The 23,578-nt window shown below is 42.0% G+C and overlaps 1 protein-coding gene across 1 annotated transcript in view; it reads right to left on the bottom strand.

Annotated features, from left to right (window-relative positions):
• Positions 1-33: 33 nt before the first annotated feature.
• The window catches only part of UST (uronyl 2-sulfotransferase), a 160,943-nt gene continuing 137,398 nt past the window's right edge, over positions 34-23,578 (bottom strand). The window contains exon 8 of the mRNA XM_056852620.1: positions 34-342. Coding sequence (XP_056708598.1) covers positions 56-342 — 287 coding nt within the window. The 3' untranslated portion in view covers positions 34-55. The remainder of the gene's footprint in view (positions 343-23,578) is intronic.

Below are 23,578 nucleotides of genomic sequence, written 5' to 3'. Positions count from 1 at the left end.
TTAGTTTTTTAAAAAAAACTGGAACCATTAAGCATAGGAGAAAGTGATGCTTGCATCACCTTTTATAGATGTCTTCCAACCACTTTTCATCATCTTGCTCCTCATCTTCTGTTATTGGCTCTTCAGTTTCCAGAGGAGAAGGAATGGCAAATTCCGGCCTGGGGAAAAAGTTACTGCTTGAAGATCTCAGTCCAAACTTGCGCTTTAACCGGTGAAACTGCTCCTTGACGTAATAGTAAAACTCATATTCGTATTTCATATGCTGGTACAGGATCTGTATGGCTTCTGGAGAAGGGACGGTCTTTTTCACTGTCACAGTCAGATTGCCAAGTTTCCTATGCTCTGTAAGAAATTTACACACATATGCAAAGATGTGTAAGCAGCATGAAGCAGCTAGTTAACAAGTGAAATACATTATAGAAAAGTAACTGCCCCTTTAATCATTATTGTATTAAAGTTGCCACCAACTTTAACCTTGTGTTTCTATGTGGGGAACCATGCGGCCCTTCTCTTCTACCAGTTCACGCTCCTCCTCCCAACAAATCACAGCCCTTAGACAGCTAAGCCTTACACAGGCTGCAAATGCTTCAAAGAAGAGATCTTGGCGACACAATTTGATTATAACAGAATTCCACTGTCTAAGAAAAAGATTCACTTCAGGTTTCCCTGGATTGTGAACAGAACTGGGTCACTTAAGGGTAACTAATTTGCATTAGGGGATCGTGATAGGGATGTCAAGCCTCCTGCCTTGTTCCTCCTGAGGTGCTGGTGGGAAGAAATGGGGTGGGGAAGGCCTGGCACACCAGAGCTGTGCAGGTCACTTTGACAAGTGCTAGTGGATCTGCCATGTCACTTCCAGTTTTTACCAGAAGTGACATAAGCTTACCAACACGATGCCTGCGCTCCATGCCCTGCCCTGCATTTCCTCCTGTGGGATGCCGGCTGTGACCTAGATCATGATTATATGCCCCTAACATTCCTCAAATGGTAAAGGAATTTTCAGGGAGGCGGGTGAGAGAGCCAACACTCCTTTGCAATCCTTCCTGTAAGGAATGGTTGTTGAAGGGTCCCAACAGAACTATTCAATAATTAAAACGTAAGCAATATGCAGTGTTACTGGGGTGTGCAGCAAGAAAGCAGAGGCCTCAGTGAGATTCCCTTGAACCCTCTGGTTTGAGCATGCATTCTTTTCCTCTGAAGGCCCAGATATTCTAGTAAATAAAGAAGCATGTGTGTAGCCAATTAGGAAATTCTTTTGAATGCAGCAAACTGGAGGAAGCTGGAATGTGAATCAGGATTTTTGGTTATGTGAGATTTCCACACAGACGTTTATGTCTGACATCCAATTGTTCTGTGAAATATCTGTATGGTGAAGCTGCAAGATGCTTCTCACAATGTCTCTTACAGAAAGTTCTTTTATTATTATGGCACAATTGAGGCTCTTGTCCTCCCAATTCCTCATTTTGCTTCCCAATAGTAACACCTATTCTTTATGCTTTACAGTAATCATATTTCTGTTAATCTAAAGGCAAAAAACAAACCCAGCCCCAAGGCGTTTGCTCATATTTGCAAGCAACGCACCTTTGCCCTTATAGGTTTATGCAAAAATGGCAAAGCTTCTAGCCTCAACATTATTGCCTTCTCATTTGTTTACATTATTTTATACACTCTTCAAAAGCCTCTTTTAATAAAAATCTGAAGTAACTCACAAATTTGCTCCTTGAAGCTAACTAAACCTTCCCTCCCCCATCTATCAACTGCACATAATGGAAAAATTATGCATGCCTGGCTCCGAGCCAGACTAAACACTCTAAAAATGCTGTGTAAACCCAGCTGTTTCACCAGAAGATGGGGGACCCACGCTTTATGACCTTTCAGACAGTTAGCCATATGGAGGGCAACAAACTGCACTATTTACTTTCAAGACTTTATTTTTGTTTTACAGTGTTTGCTTTGGCTTTCACTTTAGGTTTTTTTTTTATAGTGTACTGTAGTACTGTGACCAGGAGATACTTAAACCAACTGAAGTACAGTTTGTTCTTTTGAAATCCAAGTTGGAATTAAAAGTGGAATGGAATCATGGGAGGTGGGAAAAAAACAAATAAGGCAAAATGGTGACAAATATTTGTCAAGCAAAGCCAAAAACAAAACCACTCTCTCATAGCAGTGGGAAAACACAGGTAACACTGTAATAAATGTTACATAGCCTTTGTTCCAAAAGGAAAAATCTTTGGGATTGCCTTGGTTAATTAAATGCACCTTTTTATTGTACCAGGAATCTAGAAAACAGGCATACCAATTCAAAACAAGCAATGTTACTAATTATCCGATACAGTACAATATTCATAAAATCCTGGTTTGTTCTCTGTATATTCCATCCTTTATATTCACTAGGGGCACCGTTGGAGCCAGTGAAAGAAAGAAACAAGCTTTTTATGTAAAGATCCCAATCTTTATGCCCAACTCCCATGGCTGCCAATCTCCCAGGAAAACCTGTTTTTGATAGCACAGAAGTAAAATCCATTAAAAAAAACCATAAAATATAAAACAGAAATACATTAAATATATTAATAGAAATGGGGTGTACTGGAAGTTCATCAGCATACAGCAAGTTCAGACTGAATATATGTTTCTATACTAAGGGTCAGATTAAATATCATGCACTTCCGGTAACTGAGCTGGTCCTAGCACTCGTCCCTTGGGGAAACTCCCCAAGGGAATCCAAGAAACGCTTTGAATGGAGTGTTTTTAGCACACCAACCCGGTTCTAAATAGTGGACAGGAATTCCTCTGCAGCCCGAAGAAAGCGGTGTGACTCCCATACTCTCCGAGGGAGCTTTTTTAAGTCCCCCGGAGGTGTGGATGGTGTCCAGCTAGGCATTGAGGGGAGATTGCATCGCCGCAAGTGTCTCTTTGGCATTAGGCTTGGACTTCCGTTACCTATAACCATCTTATGAACTATTTTAAAGAAGAAAAACCCCACCCTCCGAAATCTAAGTGAGTAACAAGAATTCTTTTGATCTTACTGGGAACAGAAGTCTGAACTGGTTGGCAGAAATAACTGGGAGCTCTGTAATCTCCCCCCACCATCACATAAAAACTCTTTCACTAAGATAAGACATCAGATAAAACGGCAAGGACGCTATCAAGTTGATCTGTGGGTAGACTAAACAAGTGACCTTTTAGATTGATGTGGCAACTACCAATCAGGCTCCGTGACGTTTGAGGTGAAAGGAGTAATAAAACCCTCCTACCCCTTGGTCGCATTACCTTTTCCGGGCAGGGAAGGTCCTCCAGCCACGTTTCCAAGATCTATTTTGAAGTACCGGAAGATCTCTAGGAAACAGCATTACTGCATTGCGACGGCCGTCGATAATGGAGAGACAGGAAGGACAGAGGCACTGCAGGACCGGAAGTGAATCCCCTTGGTGTACCAATTAAAAGGTTTACTACAAAAAACTACATAAAGGGGACGTCAGAAGGTCCGCGGTCCCATCGTTTCCGGCTGACTTCCTACTTCCTGTAAGCTGGCCGACCTAGAGCGTCCTGAAAACTCGATGGTACTTCAAATTTTAATAATTTTATTTTTAAGCTGATATTGAAGATTTGTGTTTAAATGCCTAAGCGATTTTGCTCAGCATAAGTTTTTAAACTACCCACACTCTGGAAACAACATTCTCTAAGACCTGCCAAAATTGTTTGAATTCAAAGACCCTCGCAAGCAGTAAATATGGAAAAGAAAATCCAAGATATGTTCGCTAAACAAAATGAGACAACTGCAAAACAACATGAACAGCTATCAAAACAACAAGAGCAGATGTCAAAACGGATGGAACAAATGAATTCCATGCTGAACATTTTTACCCAGTCAATTACTCCAAAAATGAACGAGCTAACAGAAGACCTTAAAGATGTGCCTTTAGCTGACAAGAGAGACGAAGAACAGAAGAATATGGCAGAGGAAATGGAAAATTACAACCAACAAACTGCAATAACCCAGATGACAACTATGGATCTGAATGTGAGTGACTTTGACCTCTGTCTTTTCAATCTGCCTGATGAACTTTTCAATACCAGCTTGGAGGATTTAATGAGTAGAAAAACTGGAGTTGTCAGGAATTTTCTCTTTGAATTTGGGATGGAAGATATTGCAACGTGGATTCAATATGAAGACCATCTACCGGTAGAAGAGATTATTCTGGCAACTTCCAAGGATGTTCTTAGACGCTTACTACTAATGGGGAAAAGAAGGAAATGCTGGAAATTTCGGGCAAAGGGACCAATTTAATACAGTTTAGTCTCTCTTGTGGACAAGATTAAAAGGAACTGGTTAAAAGGATCGGCTTTTTTAAAAAAATATTTTTTTTATTGCGTTTTCCATAAAGTTGATACAATAATCCCATTCGATATATAAACAATAATAGTACAATGCTGAATGGATATCCTCATAGTAAAATACATATAACAATTTGAACAATTTGAACTTTTGAGTGACATTGCTCCTTAGTTGTTATGTCTACCCGCAAGAAAGATTTATAATCCTCAGTCCAGTTGGTGATTTTTCTTGTTTATTATCAAGTTATCTCATGGTCTTGGGAAGGGGGGGTGCGGGTGTACAGCTAGTTTAGAAGAACTCCTCCGTCTCTCTTAAAAAAAAAGCAAACAAAAGAAGTTCTTGGCACTTACAGGTCTCGGATGTTGGGGTTTCTGATGATTAAAATATTTCAATAGCTGGTATTAGGTAGAGGAGAACTGGTCCCGATTCCATTAGAGGCGCTCGCAGCGATGGTCCTCCCTCAGCCAAGCAGGACAGCATCCAACCCCCCCAGGTTTCGTTCCCGGGGGAGTTTGGGAGTCAAACCGCACTGGTCAGCAGCAGGAATTGCCTGCTCCACGTTCCACCTTTTAGGAATGTGGTCGAGTCACTGAAAGTGACTCGTTTCCAAAGCGCCTCCTGGTTCTCTCAAGAGCTCTTGAGAGAAGTTGTGATCAGATCAGCCATCTTGCCGGAAGTTCTAAAAGGATCGGCTTTAATGGAAATAGAACTACATATGATATTAATTTACTAGAATCATAATATGTTTTAAATGAGTGTTAGGGATATGGAGGATTTACAAAATAATAAATCTTTAATGGAAATGGAGGGAGGTGTAGGGGAAGTCACTATTTCTTTGGTTATATACAAATAATGGTTCTTTTTTATCTTTTATTGTTTATCACAATAGTTAAACTATCTGTTTAATATTTTTGGAAAAAAATAATTTCTAATGGAACCATTTAAAGGACACTATTTGATCTAATTCCTTATTTACACTTTTTATCAATATTAAATTAGGTATTGATCTAATAATGTTAGATAGGACAAGAATGAGTTAATTAAAATAGTATTGGGATTAGTTCCGTTAGCAAAAGTTTATACAATTTATTTTTTAGACGGAAGAGGGTGAGGGGGAAGTCAATTTATTGTTAATTTAGTAATATTATATTTCTTTTGTATTATTATTATCTTTTCATATGGGATATTGTTTTATATGTTGATTTATCAAATCAAGAAAATAAAAAAATATTAAAAAAAAAGATTAAATATCATGCAAACGTTCATGTATATATAATCATCTACCATTCTTGTATATGTATCTACCATTCTTGTGAGGGTAGGTCCTATTTTTTCATTTACAAGGGATATGGGGAACTAAACTCTGTTTCCCTACCCTACCCTGCCTTACCTTACTGCAATCTATTGTTTGTAGCATTTTTCTCCTGGCCCAGTTCTGAAACTAGAAGGGAGCCGAGTTGGAAGAAAAACTATTCAAGCAACCTAATGTGGCAAGGTAACACACAGAAAGGGGCAAACTGCAGGCCTGTTTTCTCTAAATTAATTCTTCCTGCTTTATATGCAGCTGGGTAAAGATGCAAACAAATGCAAAGGGATGCCCTGTCATGTTTTGTTTGGCTCTCGGAAATGGGTCTTCGCCAAAACTGCACACACTGCTTTTCATTATAGAAAGCTTTGTGGCCAGTTAAATCTGCATGGCTTCACGCTTGTTTAACATTTCAGAGGCTAAAGCTTTGCATTGTTGTTGCTTGTTGACATAATCTAAATGTTTGACTTTTATATGTACCAGCATATCTAATCTGTTTTTCTTAAAATAGCAAAATGGCAAATCTAAAGTGCACGTAGGGCATTCAACAGTAAAGCACTGTGTTGCATCTTAGCACTACTGATAGCTTCTCTTCTTTCTGCGGTTACTTGCTTAACTTTTTAAAAATACCATGCACATTTATAATTTTCTTTTTATAATAAACACTTTTTACTTTTGAAGACAAATCTATGGTCTTGAGATTTTCATTCTCTACTTACTTATGCTACCACTCTAGCTGGACTCTATGGTTAATGAGTTTCTTCTGCTCCTCATTTAAGAAAGATTATGAGGCAAAACTCCTAGCAGAGTCACTCAAGGTGGAATGGTCACAGCTGAGACACCAGACTAAGATGAGTCCACCCCCTTCAGGGATCAACAGCCACATCAGCAGAAGAGAACGGACAGTTCCAGCAGTGCTGGGGATGGGGGAATCCTTGATGGTTAGCTTCTGGGCAGCAGCAGCAGTGGAAGGTGACACTAGAGGAGGATCTTTCGTAGACAATGACAGTGCCACTACAGCTATCCCTGGTTAGTATGGGGTAATTCTGACCACCTTTACCTCAAAAACTCTATGATGAGACATTGATTCATAGGGTCATCATGAGTTAGAAGTGACTTGACAGAATTTAACACACACACAATATGAAGTTGCTGCTTGCCTGAAAGAATCAACTGGTAGTAGTAATGCTAGTGGTTTTATAGGTTTTGGGCTTGGTTGGCATGAAGAGAGCAGCATTAGTTTATGGATGCAGGAATTTAGGCTGGAATGCCCTTTGTATGTTCCCAGAGATCCAGGTTCTAGACACTGGAAAAGGCAGGTATCTATACAAACTTTTGCTTAATCCTGTTTTGTCCCCAACTTTAGTATGGATGCAGACAGATAGGAGAGGAACTAACACAGACATGGGCTGTAGCATTCCAGTGTGGATTAGACATATGAGTTTCCATAACTGCTGTACTCTGGCTCACTTGTCATCTTTTATTTGTCTCTGGATTGTATGATCTTTCCTTCCTATTATTAGATATATATTTTAATGATGAATTTGTATTTGCATTTTAATATTTTATCGGAAATGTTTAGTTCTTTAACTTATGGTAAATCATGTTATTTTTTAAAATGTTATTGATTTTATTTTGGCGGAATTTTGCAAAGTTTCACAAAATAAGGGATAGCAATTGCAAGAAAGCTGCTTTAATGAGGAAGAAGGGACTGGCATTCTCCAGAAAGTTGCAGAAGGAGCCCTTGCATGCATCAGTATTAACTGGGAGCATCAAAACAAAACAAAACAAAACAAAACATGACAATGCTTAGGACCTTTTGTTAGTGAGAAAGTGTGAGATGCACTAAAGTAACAGGGTTCAAACTTGTTTTTCAAAGATACAAAGAGCAATATTTTTACAGAACGTACCATAAGTCGGCTGCGACTTGACGGCGCTTTACACACACACACAACTGGAAATTAACCAAAACTTTACCCTGACATTCTATACCAGTTCCAAGCAAACTTTGCTGAATACATTTTGTTATAGGACATTCTGCTAGCTCTGGTTCTTTTTTGTGGCATGTTATTCCCTGAATGAGCTGGGCTTATCTTTAGGGATATTAGATTCCATGTGAAGAAGGTGAACACACATGAAGCAGCCTTATACTGAATCAGACCATTGGCCTATCAAGGCTAGTACAGTCTACTCAGAGTGGCAGCACCTCTCCAGGGTCTCTGGCTGAGGTCTTTCACATCACTCACTAGCTGGTTCTTTTAATCGGAGATGCTGGGGATTGAACCTGGGACCTTCTACAGGCAAAGCAGATGCTCTGCCACTGAGTCACAGCCCCTCCCCAACTAGAACAGCTACTCTATGTTTTTAACAGAAAATATGAATAAAAGCATATTTCCTAGAAACTGATCTAAGTGCTTTTATAGCAAAAAAGGGAAGGTCCTACCTGTTGTATAACACAGGCATCACCCATATTCCAGCAGTAGCAGTGTGGATGCTCCTATACCACTATGGTGACATTTGAAAAAAAAGTGAATTGGTGTAGGCGTTCAAATATGGCTAACTTGAGGCCAGTGTGGCAGATTTAGGCTCCCGTACAGTTGCTGATCGTGTATGAATCAGGCCACAGAAGGCCAAACAAAGTTATATAACAGAATCCTTTATGTTAACATGTCAGCGCAAATGGTTTTTCTTGAAAGAAAACGCTGGATAGCAAGAAGAGCCCCTCAGCTCTCTCTCACAGACTTCTACAAAATACTCACAGGTAAAGTGGCTTTAATGAGTAGGGAGAAAGAGCCTTATTGTGAACCATCATCATTTCTTCAGGCTGGAAGAAGCTATTGTAAAAACTGTCAAAACGTGCATTGTCAGCAACAGTTCAGAAATTATGGCATCACTAATTCCTTTGACCATGCAACTACCTAGTCATGGGGCTTCTTCCAGCTACTTCTTTTGTCACAGCGTCCTCACCATATTGTGGCAGCACAGCATAATTAAAAGGGGCACAAAATTAATGAAGCAGGTTTTGAATGAGAGTAGCACCAATCATTCCTTCCAGTCTCGTTTGAACATTTGACAGCACTTAGTATAAAGGAAGAACGAGGGTGGTCAAAAACTGGGGGCATGTGGCACACACAAGAAAGAATATCAAAAGGAGAAATGAAATACTGAATCTTTAAAGCACACCGCTTTTGGCCCGGAGCCTGGCTGTCCTGGCCAACTGCCAGCAATTTAGAAGCAAGGCTTTCCTCACCCCAACCCTGTTAAAACCAAGGAAAGCTGGATTCAGAAAAAATGAAGCAAGTAAACAAAAATACAAGGGAACACTGAGCAGCTCAAAGCTTAAAAATTCCTAGTGAAACTAAAGTAGCTTTTCCCCAGGATTCTGAGGTCTCCCAGAAAGGGAATTATTGACTCCACTGGACTACAGTTAAACAGGAAGGAACAGATGGGGGATGCTTGACTAATTTATAAATCTCTAAGTTTATGGGCTGTATCCAAAGCCCCTCTTTTATGAGCAGAAGGGTGCTTCTGAGAGGGGGGAGGAGCCAGTTCTTTCTCCCACTGCAGTCTTCCCTCATCACTTTCAGTGGTGTTCCTCAGGGATCAAGTAAGGTAGAGGCAGGAAAGATCTGTTCTCTGAGCTCTGCTTGCAGCAAAATAGGTTTCCACTGAATATGAATTTTACTTAATATTGCTTTCTATCCACAATTTTTTACATATGGGGCATTTCCACTTCCAACAAAACAGGGAGCAAATTTGTAAAAATACCTACAGGCCGGGGTTAGATAATGCAGCATCTTGTTACTTCCAATTTCTCATTTTCATAGCAGGGCTATAAAATTATCTCTAGCAACTGAGGTGGATCCTATCCCTTAGGCTGGAGGACAGGTCATTGCCAGACCACTGAGCAAAGTTTGAAGCCCTCCTCAGCCTTAGAAGCGTTCCTCCAATTTAAGTGGAAGAAGAACCATTTAAGTTGATGGAAGGTGCCTTAGGCTGGAGGAAGGCTTCAGAACTCTATTCAGTGACATGATAAGAACTTAGGTAGGATTTACTCCACTTTGTCTTTCCAAAACGTTAGTTATCTTTGTTTGCCTGAGTCTTAGAAGTGAAACAGATCACAGAGAAGAACACTGAAAAACAGCCTTATGGGTATACTTCATCCCCAGCTATGAAGTCCAGACTACTAATTGTGTGGATCACCATCAGCCCACATTGACTGTCCCAATATCCACTCTATCAGCCACCAGGGATATGAAGTCTTAGAGACAGAAATCCACAAACACATTGATTTTATGGCTGGGGAACAGATTATCCCAAAGGAAGTACAGGAGAACAAACATGGGCTGGAACCCCAAGGGGTGGGGGTGGGGAAAACAGTATGTGTGTAAGGTATTTGGAGTGGGACAGAGGGACATAATTCCTTCCTTAAAAGTACTGTTCAATTTTATTAATTTTATTTTTAAATGAGGCAGGGAGAATCCCACATGCCTTTTTATGTAATTATTAGATTCCCCCTGGAATTCCAATTAATAAAGATTTGTCAGTGGAGAAAGCTGATCTTTGATGGAATACTCAGACTTGAACTCAATGGTGTAGGCTTCAAATTTTACATAAAATACAACCTGATAACCAAGAAACTTCCACCTGCCATCTAATGGTAACTGGTTTTGGACAGGTATTCCAAGTGCTCAAATATTGTTGGTTTATACAGAGTTATCAATGTGCACTGCACCTTACAGTGTAATAAGCCATGCCAATGATACCTGCTCTGAAAAGGTTAAAATCTAAAATTTCAACACAAGTGAAGAAGCCAAAGGGAGAATGATGCAGGATGGGGTGATGGAGAAAATGTGAGTTTAACTACAAGTACTTAATCTTAGTTTCCTTTCCTTTATCCCTTAGGAGCTCCTTGATCCATTGATCTTGAGCAGCGTAAATCTAATGTTTGAGGGATATAAGGACTGAAATAAATCTTGTCACTGACAATGTAACCTTGGGATCCCTGTCACTTAATTAAAAAGTCATTATGTCAGAGATAGAGGCATTAGATTTATATGTTAAAAGGGGAGAGATATAACGTGATCGAAATTCCTCAATAAAGGGGCATTCCAAGAGGGCATGAGCTAATGAATCAATAGAACCAGAAGAGCAAGGACAGGTCCTGTCTGGCTATGGTATATTCAAAATCCTGCCCTGCATAACCAAAGAGGGGTTAGCATTCAGTCTAGCTAAACAGAAGGCTCTAGAAAGACGAGGAGTTGTCAAATAATAAGCAAACTGCGTGGTGGTGGTATTCCGAAAAACTGAGATGAACAAACGCGGCGAGCATGAAAAGTTATAATCAGAGAAGCTAGGAGCCCCTCAGTGCTAAAGTGTACTTTAAGTTGTAACTTAAAGGCAGCCAACCATGCCCTGGCTTCCAGCGACATTTGGCAAAACTCGGAGCAAAGGGTAACGCCAGCAACACATCGAGGGGCATTTAAGAGTTTTTGTAAAAACTGAAGCAATGGACGATCTATAGATTCATTTACAACAGTTATCCAAATGGCAACACCAAAAAGGACAATTGGAGTGATTTTTAAGTTGAAAACCCATCTTAGTTTCAGTAGGGAATGACCAGTAAAGGGCTAGGCTTCATGGAAAAAGTAAGCGTTGATGGGGGAGAGGAGGCAGCTTCATGTAGGTACTCTTGAAAGGACATCTAAGCAAAGAAAAAGAAGAGTAAGAGAACAAAGGTAGATTAATTCACTGCATCAAGAAATAAAACAATCAATAGAACTACAATGACAAGAAATGGCTTGTTCCAGTAGTATGCCATTTTACCATTTTACCGCATAAAGAAAATCTTCCGCCATCTCAGGGGAGAAATACAGGGTAAGCAGAGTAGCAACAGGATTGCTATTTCAGCATACAGAAAGACTGTGACGGCTGTCCGCTGAAAAGTCGTTTTTTACCTTTGAATGAATGGATGCCTTGATGGTAGATTAATTTAAGGGAGCAAGAGGCTTTTGGGTGGCTAAAGGTGGTGGAGACCACTTGGCGTCCATTAAAATAGGAAGATTTAAAGAAGAGGAAGGGGCAAACCCAGGAAAGGCTTTGAAGGTAAAATGAGTAATTTGTGCTGAATCTGGGAGGGGGCATTACACTATCTGCATGACAAGATAAATTCAGGATAAAGATGACAGATCTGAGGCGTGACAATACAACAGCAAAGGGAACTGCATATCACACTTTTTGCTGGGGTGCAGAGAGGAACAGCCACATGTTTTACTATGCTGTGTAGGAAGAACATATTATAAAGTAGCTGAGCTGGCCTCACCCCCTTAATCTCAAGCCCAAGGTAGAGCTTGGCTCAGCTAGGACGAACTAGCAGCATAATGCAAAGGCAGGCACATGTTCTTAAGGGATAGGAAGTTTATGTTCAGATGAGATGCTTAAGTTCAGTGTACTAGTCATTGGTATTAAGATCTACCATCTTAGTCTCATACATACAGCATACTGTGCTTTCTGAGGGTCACAACTTCTCCTAGACTAAATTTGGTAAACTGATCACAGACCTGAGCTTCTCTTCCCGGAGCAGGCAAGAATATGAATTGGTGCTTCCACAAATCTTATGCAAATAATATCAAGGCACAGGAATAGAACATAACCCAGTGGTTTGAAATCCATTACCATTACCATACCCTCTTCTGATAGTACAGTTAGTAGACAGATTGCATATTAAGTAAGCAATCAGCAGTGCAGCCCTGAACTGGAAGGAAGGAAATTGGAAGGGAAGGAGAGCTGCCCAGCAGGGTGTACAATGTCCTCCAATCAGGTATCTTGGGACTCTGGCTTTAATTTCCTGTATTACCCCCTCCCCCAACCAGTTTTGCTTATGTCCTGTTAAAAGCAAAAGAGATTCCCTTCCTACTTGGCTCTCATCTTCTAGGAAACAACTTTTATGATTTACAAGTAAGAGGTCTCTGGCATTTGGCCATAAAGATTTCCAGACTAAACTCCTTGAGATGGCTGTCTTATATGTCTGCAATGTTGCTGACCCCATCAAACTACCGTAGGTGAGACAAGAGATGAGTGGCATGAGCTGGGGCATCAAGCCAAAGCTAGAAGGAACAGGACAGCCTACAAATTGTTGACTGAACACATGTATCCATTCTTCAGTATTGCACAATTAACAAAAGGAAGAAAATTTCTGAGCCAGCACAAATCAGACTATAAAGCGTTAGGCTGCCTCCTGCTGCTAGGCATTAGTTAATCAGAGTTAATGCAAGGCAAGGGTTGCAGAAAACCAATAGTTTATGTTAATCAGATGAATACACATACGGCAAGAATGGCTGTGATTCAAAGGTTCCCATAGGAATGGATTTCTTAGCAACTGACCATCTAGGACAAAACTGATTTAGACTTTATTGCCACCTACTGGACATTAAGGTGAATAATTATCCTATGCTCAAAATAAATCATATTGTAATAATCCAGGTTTTTTTTTCTAGCAGTGTAAATCAAGCATCCTACTGTAATAATTTCTATATAACCAAGACCTTCCTGCTTCAATCACAAGCAGTAGATAAAGATAGTCTCCTCAGACATGCTACATGGAGAGCAGGATATAAACAATTTAAAAAATAAACCAACATGCATTCAAAAAGCATATTGTATAGGCCAAAACAAAACAACAATAGAACACCACTAGTGGTCACATACAGCTTCAGCTCAAATTGGTTCAACACATCATCAACGACCTACAACTTATGCCGGATAATGATATTCCTGTCTCACAGGATCTTCGAGGCAGACCTTTTCTTGTCCACAAATAGCCTTTAACCTTAAACAACTTCTGACTTACAATAATGCACTGCCTAACATGGACACAGACTCTGATACCAGGGCCTGTAATAAATCAAGACGCCAATGTTGTCCCCATATACACTCTTAACACCACAGTCTCCTTTCCTAACACCACCAGCCATACTATCCCAGATTAATTCACTTGCTCATCTTCCAGTTTTATACATGCTATCCACTGATAACAATGCCCTTCTACTCACTACATTGAAGAAACAGCCCAGTCCCTATGCAAAAGAATAAATGGATATAAACCTGACATTAAAAATCTCAACACTCACAAATCAGTGGGAGAACATTTTAATCTTCCAAGATATTCCAGTGCTGATCTAAGAGTGGCAGCCCTCCTACAAAGAAACTTCAAAGGAAGAATTCTGAACTAGAATTCATTAACAGGTTCAGGGCTGTGAACTCTCCAGGGCTGAATAGAGACATAGCATTCTTATCCCATCACAGATGTTATTTTTCTGCATTTCCCACTCTACCCACATCTCATAGTGCTAATCAAGCTGATTATGTTTTGCATTGTACCTCTGTATACTGGCCCCAACTGGGCCTTCTTTGTAACACCCCTCCCACCTTCTGACCTTGATAGAAGGGCTGACAGACTTTCATTCTCATTTGTATCTGATGAAGAGAGCTTTGACTCCTGAAAGCTTATACCCCGAAATTTTTTGTTGGTTTTTAAAATGAAACTGGACTCAGATTTGACTTCTGATTGTCAGACTTCAGTTAAAAGGGACAGTAACAAGGCCAATATTTGTCCCTATTTGTCTGAAAATCTGTGGCATAGCAACTCAGATTTTTTTTTTAATTTAGGGTTCTCTCCCTTTTCTTAAGGAATGAAACAAACAAAAATGCAAAAATAATAATACAGTGTAATATTATAATAAAGAAAAAAACAAGCTACTGTCATTTGGGAGCAGGTAGGAAATATTCATTTCTATGGAATTAACATAAGAAATTCCTCATGGAAGTTTTATTCATTAAATGGTATAGATGGCTTTGCTATCGTATTCTTGGTTGCTGGAAGTCAGTTAAACAGTACACATGAGGCACGTATACTTTTAAAAATAAATATAACAATTAAATATTTTTCAAGGCTAAGGACCATAAGGGTCGCCATAAGTCAGATGGGACTTGACAGTTAAAAAAAAAAGGCCATAACAGATCTGCCTTGCCTTATTTCTACAGCAAGTTTCTTGTTACTTAATATCCATACATGAACTGATGATACATTTGATATTTTTATGAAACAATATCCCCACAGTGCAGAGATCTAGGCAACTTTCCAGGAACAAGACCCATTCAAGGAAGTTACAATACACAAATAACATGAAAGATCTACAAAGAAAGGCACAACGTTACATTAGATAGCAGTAAAGTGCTTTTGGGGTATGCTGACTGTTTTAATTGAGCTTCTAAAATATATTACATACAGTAAGCTTACTGGAGAATGTAAAATACTTTTGCTCTTGTAATATAAAATTTTAAGTAGCTCCAAAACCATAAATCCAGAATGTTTTCAAAGCATTGCCCTGAATGATGGCATTTTAATATCTTAAAATGGAGCTTCTCTCAATTCTATTCACATTTCATCTAATCATAAAAGAACATAATTTGAATGTTTCCAAAGTAAAAAAACAACACCAAAATCATACTTGTAATGTAAAATCCAGTTTTGCCTTTTAATGGTTCAGGAACTAAACCATTAAATAGTTGACAAGCTCTCCGAATACATACATCTGAAAGTTAACAAGCTCTCCGAATACATACATCTGAAAGAATTCAATATCCACAATCCTGAATAGACGGAAGTACTTAACCTTGACAAGTGATACTGGTGAGAGGTAGGGCTGACCCGGGATTTAAGGTTTCCCGTTCTGGGTGTTGCGCTCCCTCTGAAGAAGCAGTTTTGTAGCTTGGGGGTATTGCTAAACCCAGGTCCACTGCTGGATAAGGAGTGGTGACCGCAGCCAGGAGTGCCTTTATCAGCTTTGACTGGTTAGCCAGCTGTGGCCTTTCCTGGGCAGAAAAGATCTGGCCATTGCGGTACATGTCCCAGTTACATCTAGATTAGATTGCTGCAGTCCACCCTATATAGTGGCTTAGAAACATCTGGCACCAGGCCTACCATATGAGTTTTAAAGTAAGTAGTTAGATTATCTAAGTAGTTAAAAATCATCGGGGGAGGGAGCATTTTAAATTCTGTTTGTGTTCTGTCTCTGCCTTCACAGATCCAGAGTTTATTATAAATATCATTTCAACTGCCAAGCCTCTGCTAATCTGCTACACACAGCTGTGAAAGAGGGGCGTATTATTAAAACATCTTTTAAGAGACACCTGAATACAAGTCTGAACTCAAAACTCAATGGAAAAATTTAGCTGAAGCCATCAAATTTTGGGCTGACTCAAGTTACAACCATGAAAAATTTGCTGAGCATGATTTCTTGCAAAACACTAACATCTCTTTTGGAAGATGTGGAGGGGGCTGCTCGTAATTCAGCTCAGATTTGAAGAAAATGGCAAGTTTTTTGTTAGTTAGAACAGAAACTCAGATTTGTGAAAATATTTTAAACCATTGCTTGCAGATTGGCTAGTTCTGATGCACATATAAACCAGAGTATCTGCTGACAGTAATCCCCTCATTTCAGTTTAGAATGTATCGATTTACTGCTTTCTAAATTCCTATTATGGCCATAAGCATCTCATTGGTGTACCTAGGATAGAACCACACTGATAGGAAGCAAGCAGACAAACTAATGTGTTCCATTTGTACAAATAAGCAAGATCTCCTCTTCAGCACAACTGAGGAATTTTTCCCCATCTACTGGCGTGCATTTTTTGTGGGTGGAACTGGTGGAACAAATGTGTGAATACCAGGGCTAGCCCAGTGTGTAGGATCACCAAAGCCCAGGGGTCGGCAAACTCATTAGTCAAAAGAGCCAAATATCAACAGTACAATGATTGAGATTTCTTTTGAGAGCCAAATTTCTTAAACTTAAACTATATAGGTAGATATACTGTTTATTAACTTAATAAACTTTAATTAAAGTTTTAAGTCTTAATTACCGTATATACCCGTGTATAAGCCGACCCGCGTATAAGCCGAGGTGCCTAATTTCTCCTCAAAAATGGAGAAAAATTAGGCACCCACGTATAAGCCAAGGGTCGGCTTATAACCCCTCCCTCCCCCGCAGGCTTACCTTCTGGGCTCCTGGCGGCGGGAAGTGGCATGGGCCCGGTGGGGGCGGCGGCGCGGCCTCCCTGCTGCCACAGGAGGCCTTTGGAGGCCGTTCCCGGCCGGGGAAAGGCGGCGGCGGTAAGAGCGGCCTCCCTGTGGCCACAGGAGGCCTTTGGAGGCCGCTCCCAGCCGGGAAAAGGCGGTGGGGGGCGGTGGAGCGGCCTCCCTGTGGCCGCAGGGGCCCTTTGGAAGTGGTGGATCCGGCAAGGGCGGCCTTCCTGCGGCTGCAGGAGCCCCCCCCCCAGGCCGCTCCCGGCCTGGAAAAGGCAGCGGGGGCGGCGGTGTGGCCTCCCTGTGGCAGCAGGGGGCCTTTGGAGGCTGCTCCCGGCCGGGGAAAGACGGCGGCGGTAAGTTCCCGCCTCCCTCTACCGTATTGACCCGCGTATAAGCCGAGTTCGGCTTTTTCAGCCCTTTTTTTGGGCTGAAAAACTTGGCTTATACGCGAGTATATACGGTAAACTATAGGTACACTGAATAAAACTTGATATCATACTTAATAGTGATCTTATTTATTGATAAAAATTAAATTGTAAGTCCCTGCCATTTTCCCCTCCCCGTCCAGAGTCCTCATCTGGAGGCCTGGTCTACCGCCATAAAAGCCTATTGGTAGACCTGGCCTCCGGCTGAGTCCCATTGGGAGGCCAGGTCTACCCATTGGCTTTCTTGGCAGTAGACCTAGCCTCCGGAGGCCCATAGAAGCCAATTTTTAGACCTGGCCGCTGAAGGGGGACTTTCCCCCCTCCTCGGAGTCCAGGTCTACTGCCAAGAAAGCCAGTGGGTAGACATGGCCTCTGAGGAGAGAAAAAAGTAAGTAAGGTATCCATAAAATTAAATCATGACAATGACTGACAAACACTTAATGTGAACAATGTGAGCAAACCTTTCTCTAGATTCACAGACGCAGTAAACACATGAGAACATAAGAAAGGCAGTGCTGGATCAGACCAAGGCCCTTCAAGTCCAGTAGTCTGTTCCCACAGTGGCCAACCAGGTGCCTCCAGGAAGCCTACCAGCAAGACCAGTGCAGCATCATTGTCCTGCCTGCGTTCCATATCACCTGATATAATAGGCCTACTCCTCTGATCCTGGAGAGTAATAAAACTTGATATCATGCTTAATAATGATCTTATTTATTGATAAAAATTAAATTCCATTCCATTTATTTACTAGCTCCTTTGACCAAAGGTCTTGAGCTTAACCATAACAATAATACATAATACAACAACACATAATCAATTTACAACACCCAACGTATACTTAAGGTTAAAACACAGTAGAAAACAATTACTAAACATAGCATCACTAATACCATAATAATATATTCCCCCTGAACCAGTCTCATTGAATAAAAATTAAATTGTAAGTAAGGTATCCATAAAATTAAATCATGACAATGACTGACAAACACTTAATGTGAACAATGGCCTTGCATCTCCCCGAACCCCACTGACCTCTCGGCAGCCGCCCTGGCGCATCCTGGCCGCCTCGGCCTCCCGCGCTCGCCTCTCGGCCTCCTCCTCCTCGCCGCCGCCTGGGCTCTTTCCTTCCTTCCCTCCCCGGCCGTCCTGCCGTCCACCCCTCCTCAGCCTCTGAGGAGGAGGAAGAAGAGGAAGAAGGCAGAGGGGTTTCCTCCCCCCCTCTTGCTGGCATTCTCCAGCGGCTGAAGGGAAGGGCAGACCACAAGGGGGACGCGCTTGCAGGTAAGGAAGGCGGGGGAGGGTGTGCGTGTGCTGGATCAGGGCCTCTCTCCTTCTCCCCGGTGCTCGGGCCAGCACGTTGCAAAGATCCGCCCCCCCAGGCGCGGCGGCGGCTCTGGGCTGGAGGAAAGGCGGACTTTTGCGGGACTTCTGCGTGCGTGCAGAGCCCGGCCAGGGCAGGGAAGGGATGCCAGGCTCTCCTCCACCGCGACGTGCAGCCCTGATCCTCCGCTGAAGGAAGCCCCCCCCCGCGCCCTCCGCACCCGGGGAAGATGGCTTCTCTCAGATGGGCGGCCGCGATTCTGCAGCCCACAGCCACTCTCAAGGGGCCAAAGAGCCGCATGCGGCTCTCGAGCCGCAGTTTGTCTACCCCCGCCATAGCCCTATGCACAATATTACAAATTCTCATCATACCATTTTGAATGCTAAAATAATCACTGAAAAATCAGTGCGTGTGTCGTGAGTCAGCCTGAGAATTACTCTTCAGAGGAAGAGGAGACTGAACAAGCCCTCACTCCGTCTCAAGAGATAACACCGGAACAGCAAGATGGGGCCTCTGAGCCAGAGGATCGGCCGGCTGAAACAAGAGAACAGGGAAGAGAAAGCCTTTCACCTTCAGGGTCTCCTCCACCAGTGGAGAGAAGGAGAGTAAAAGGCAGAATGGCATTGCAGCAAAGGAGAAAGTCAGCCCGGCTTTTGGACAAAAGACGTAAGTTGGCGCAGGAGGAATCAGAGTCTGAAACCGACAGTTGAGCTGAAACACCTGGAGAGTCACGAAGGCAATATAAGCAAGACTGACCGTTAAGTGCCTCGTGGGAGCAAATGTTATTGCATGCTGACTGTATCTTATCTTGAGAAGCTTCATTTAGGAGTCCGGTTTGCCGTGGTGTTGAACTTGGAAGAAAGCCGTGCCTGCAGCCAAGACCTTAAAGGTGAGGAACTTGTATCTGTCTGTGATCTTGTTCCTGTATTGTGTTAAAGAGCTGCCGGCCCCTCCCGGCAAGAGTAAAATACGCGTCAGGTCCTGCTTCCTCCAGCATTGATAAGTTGCTGTGTGGGAAGCAGAGACTCAGACCTGCCTGTACGCAACAGCGTGCTGCTTATACTAACCCTTGCATGCCTGATTCATTGCTGCTTCCATCATTTCCTCCCTTAAGCTTTGTTTTCTCAGCCAATTGTTTTGGTAGGCAATCCACCTTTTTTTAAATAAAAGAAATTACAAGGTTTATAAAGCTCCACACTGACAGTGTACCTACCTCACTAATCCTGATCGAGCAGCTGTGGATGAAGTGCAATATGGGATGCGGTAACAAGGCTGGCACACTTATAGCAATACCTCTAGCTTACTAATTACCATATTTGGTAATTAAAGAAACTACTGGAAAAACAGTAGACAGTTCCAAATAAACTAAGCTAGTCCAGACTTCCAACTCAAAACTCTGATTTACTATTTAAAGCTCTAAATTATACAAGAGAGGCTAAGAGCACAATCCTGAAAAGGGGGGGTAGATCCACAGTGGCTGGGAGTGGCGAAGCCGTGCCACCTCGTCAGAGGCTTCCCAGCCGCTGCTGAGACAAAAAAAAAAAAAGGTTTAAAAAATAAAAATACTAAAAAAGGGGGAATTCTCCATTGAACAAAGCAGCCCTGCTGCAGCTCAAGGGGCCGTTCCTGGGGCAAATGAGGTTAGGAAGCTGCCCAAAGGCAGCTCTGCCCCTGGGAATGCTCCCCCACACCAGTATGGGCTTTCCCAGAAGGTGTGGGTGTGGCTCCTGGATGCCGGTGTGGCTCCTGGATGCCGGCGTGTTTTCCCCTGCGCCGGCATAGATGCCACCTTATAGGTGGCACCTACGCTGGTGTGGGGTCATGCCAGCTCCTAGGGAGTTTTGCCCCCCTTCAGGAATGGGCTGTAAAGCTCTGAAACTCCCCCCCGAGCCATTTTTGCTTCCTGATCTGCCACTGTTCCCTTGATTATGTGCAGATGACATTTCCTCATGACTGAGTGACTACAGAGATTCCCCACATATCAGGGTCAAGGAGGTGGGCTTTAAGATCAGAAGCTGTGATTTTCCAACAGGTTTGAGCTCTGGCATCTTCTCCCCACCCCCACCTCAGAAATTCAGCACTGGTTACACTTGTCAATGACTACCAGTCTCACTTGCCACCACTGCTGATTTTACTGGTGAAATATTAATGTGTCTGGAATACCTGAATTTCATTGGGAATTAAGCCTTGTTTAGGAGCAAAAATGGATGAGTATGAAAGAACAGCTGGGGGAATAGTAATCAATGCAATATGTCCCCAGTTATGCCAATATTTAAAGTAACTATAAAACAGATCTGCTTACTGCTGCTTTGGAATTAGAGAGAATCAGTTATGTTTGGCTTCAGTCTGAAATAATTTACATCATTATATTCGGAGGAATATTTCTATCCCAATCCACATTCCAAATGAACCTTTGGTAAAAATGTTCCAAATATTCCAAACACCCATAGCATGAAAATACATTTTTACATGAGGTGTGATGTTTCCCTTTGAGTACATTAACATCTCTCCTTCTGTGTATTGAACTATTCATATCAACCTGGTTCCTTTATAAAGCTATCATTTTTATTTTCAGTGTGTAACAGCAAAAACTGTGTTTAGGAACTAAGATATTAGAAAAACAAGAAACTATTAAATTCTAAAGTAAAACATCTAATGCTAGTAAAGTCTTACGTTTGCATCTGGGATATTTTTAAGGTTTAAGGGTAGAGCCTAGTAGGAAAAAGGGCACAGAACTAGATGCTGCCCGGCAGCAGCAGGGAGACATAGGGAGAAGGCTGCATCTTCCCCCTTGCAGAATTCCTGAGTTTCTTTGTCTCCAAGGAACTCAGAGAACATCATTCTCACCTCCCTCATTTTATTCTCACAACAACCTTGTGAACTAGGTTAGGCTGACAGAGAGAGAAAGAGAGAGCAACTGGCTAACTGGCATTAAACAAATGTCATGGCTGAAAGGGAATTTGCCCCACATCTCCCACCTAGCCCAGCACTCCAACCACTACATGACACTACATGGAGGCCTCTGAGCATGTGCAAAGCCCTTTGCTCAAAGGCCTTTGCATCAGGCTAGCTCAGCTCTGGGCACCCCAGCAGCTTTGAGCTCGAGGGTGTGGCACAGCCTTCTCTGGGCCATGTGGTCCCACCCCCGATGGTGCTAGCTGAAAGAGGGAAGGGCAAGAGAGAGGGAAAGAGGGTGCTGAGGAAGAGCCAAGGGGATGGCTCAATTGGCTGCTGCCACACCGCCCCCTCTCTGCCGCCCTCTCTCTGCCACCCCCTCTCTTCTTGTGCCCAGGGCAAGTGCTCCTGCCAGACCCCCCCTAAATCTGGTCCTGATCTAGATGCCTGTATGGCCCCTTCCAGCTCTATGATTCTATGAGGTTAGGAAGGCTCCCATTCTCCTGGCTTTCAGTAAACTATGCAGAACTGAATTATTTAGGAGGGCTTTTTTCATAAGTAATACAACTGTACTGTAATGAAATGGTACAGAAAGATGCTTTTGCAAAGGGATAGGGTTTTTGGACTATCCTACTATGTTCTGTCTGTTGCTATAACTATGCTCTGCACACTTGTTTAAATGGTTATGCTTTGTTTCAGAGTTCTGCTTGTTTTTAGATTTCTGCAATCCAAACCATATTGCACTGTTTATTGGATGTCTCGTCCTGTTGATTGCATTTTACTTACACGACATAATCTGCCTTAAATCTCAGTGAGAAAGATGGCCTATAAACAATGTAAATAAATAGTAAATAAAAAACTTGGTTTAAAATAGCCCCTCCCCTCTAAATATATCCTCTGATTTTTACCAGAATAGCTTCAAAATTGTCTGATGTTTGTATCAGATACAGGAAATAAACACTGTCTCAGAGATGACCATTTTGACATTTTATATGGTGCCACAAGCAGCAGGAATTTGTGGCATTCGCGATCAGCCCTGTGGGTTTTACAGTAGCACAGAATCTGAGCCTAACTCTCCAGCACCGTTCCGTTGCCTGGCTCTGGAGAATAGCCAAACGCACACCAAATCACAGGGGAGCAAGGAGCAACGGAGCATGCACTAAAAGTAGCATTCTCTCACATGCAGGACTAACTAATGGGATGCTTACAAAAAAGGCTGGCCAGTGTTACCCTATATATTACAATATCTTTCCTAGAAAGAGGCCATGCTGGGATAAAATACTGCTGCAAATTAAGGCAGAAAAAACTGACTCAGCTAATAACTTAGTGAACATGTTACGAATTCTTGAATCTTTGTTGAAAGGCACAGAGGCTAAGGTTACTCTCAAGCTTACTTCTGATATGCACCCACAAAGTTTTAAGAGAAATGCACACACGCCTATGTTCTCTCTCTCACCTTGCATCTGCATTTTCTATACATTTGTAATTTCATACTCATACCATTTGCAGCTGGGGAATCAAACGTCTTATGAGTGAGTCCAGAGGAACTCAAAAAACAAGGCACTGATGCTCATATGGAATTTATTTAGAGAAAGGGAAAGGACTTAAACTGAACAACTATGTTATTTTAAATTGGTTTTATGTTTTATATGTACAAGCCAGAGCTGGAATTTCATAATTGGCATTTGCTTGCATTCATCGTAAAACATGTTATATGAAGAGCTGCTGCTGCTGCCTCTAGCAAAACAGCTGCTGCTTGAAAATGGAACCTTGGCTTACCTGTGAAGGTTCCTTCTACACTGAGGGAGGAGTACATCTTCATCAGTGGGTTTTGTCGTTCCTATGCTCAGGGAGGCAGGATCCAAAAAAACTTTGCTTCCTGTCACATGTGCTAGGACCGCCCTCTGATATCCAGTTCGAGGACTTCCATAGCAGAATTTTTAAAAACAGAAAGACAGGTGTGCACCCAAAAGAACAAGGAGCAGCCACTGCAAAAAACACAGCTTAAAACCAAGAATAACAAGTAGAACATGAAAATACTTTATTCTAATTCCCCTTATTTATTATTCCTATATATAACGTATTGTTTTCCCATTTTTAATTTTTTTTAAAAAATTCAGCTTTATCTGGACACTTGATATTCTTTATCTTGATCCATTCTTCACCCTGGGTGGGCAAGATGTACTCCTCCCTCAGTGTAGAAGGAACC

The sequence above is a fragment of the Euleptes europaea genome, chromosome 7, assembly GCF_029931775.1.
Source record: "Euleptes europaea isolate rEulEur1 chromosome 7, rEulEur1.hap1, whole genome shotgun sequence".
Classification (NCBI taxonomy): domain Eukaryota; kingdom Metazoa; phylum Chordata; class Lepidosauria; order Squamata; family Sphaerodactylidae; genus Euleptes; species Euleptes europaea.
The sequence above is the reverse complement of the archived record's forward strand: the minus strand, read 5'-3'. Positions and strand labels throughout refer to the sequence as shown.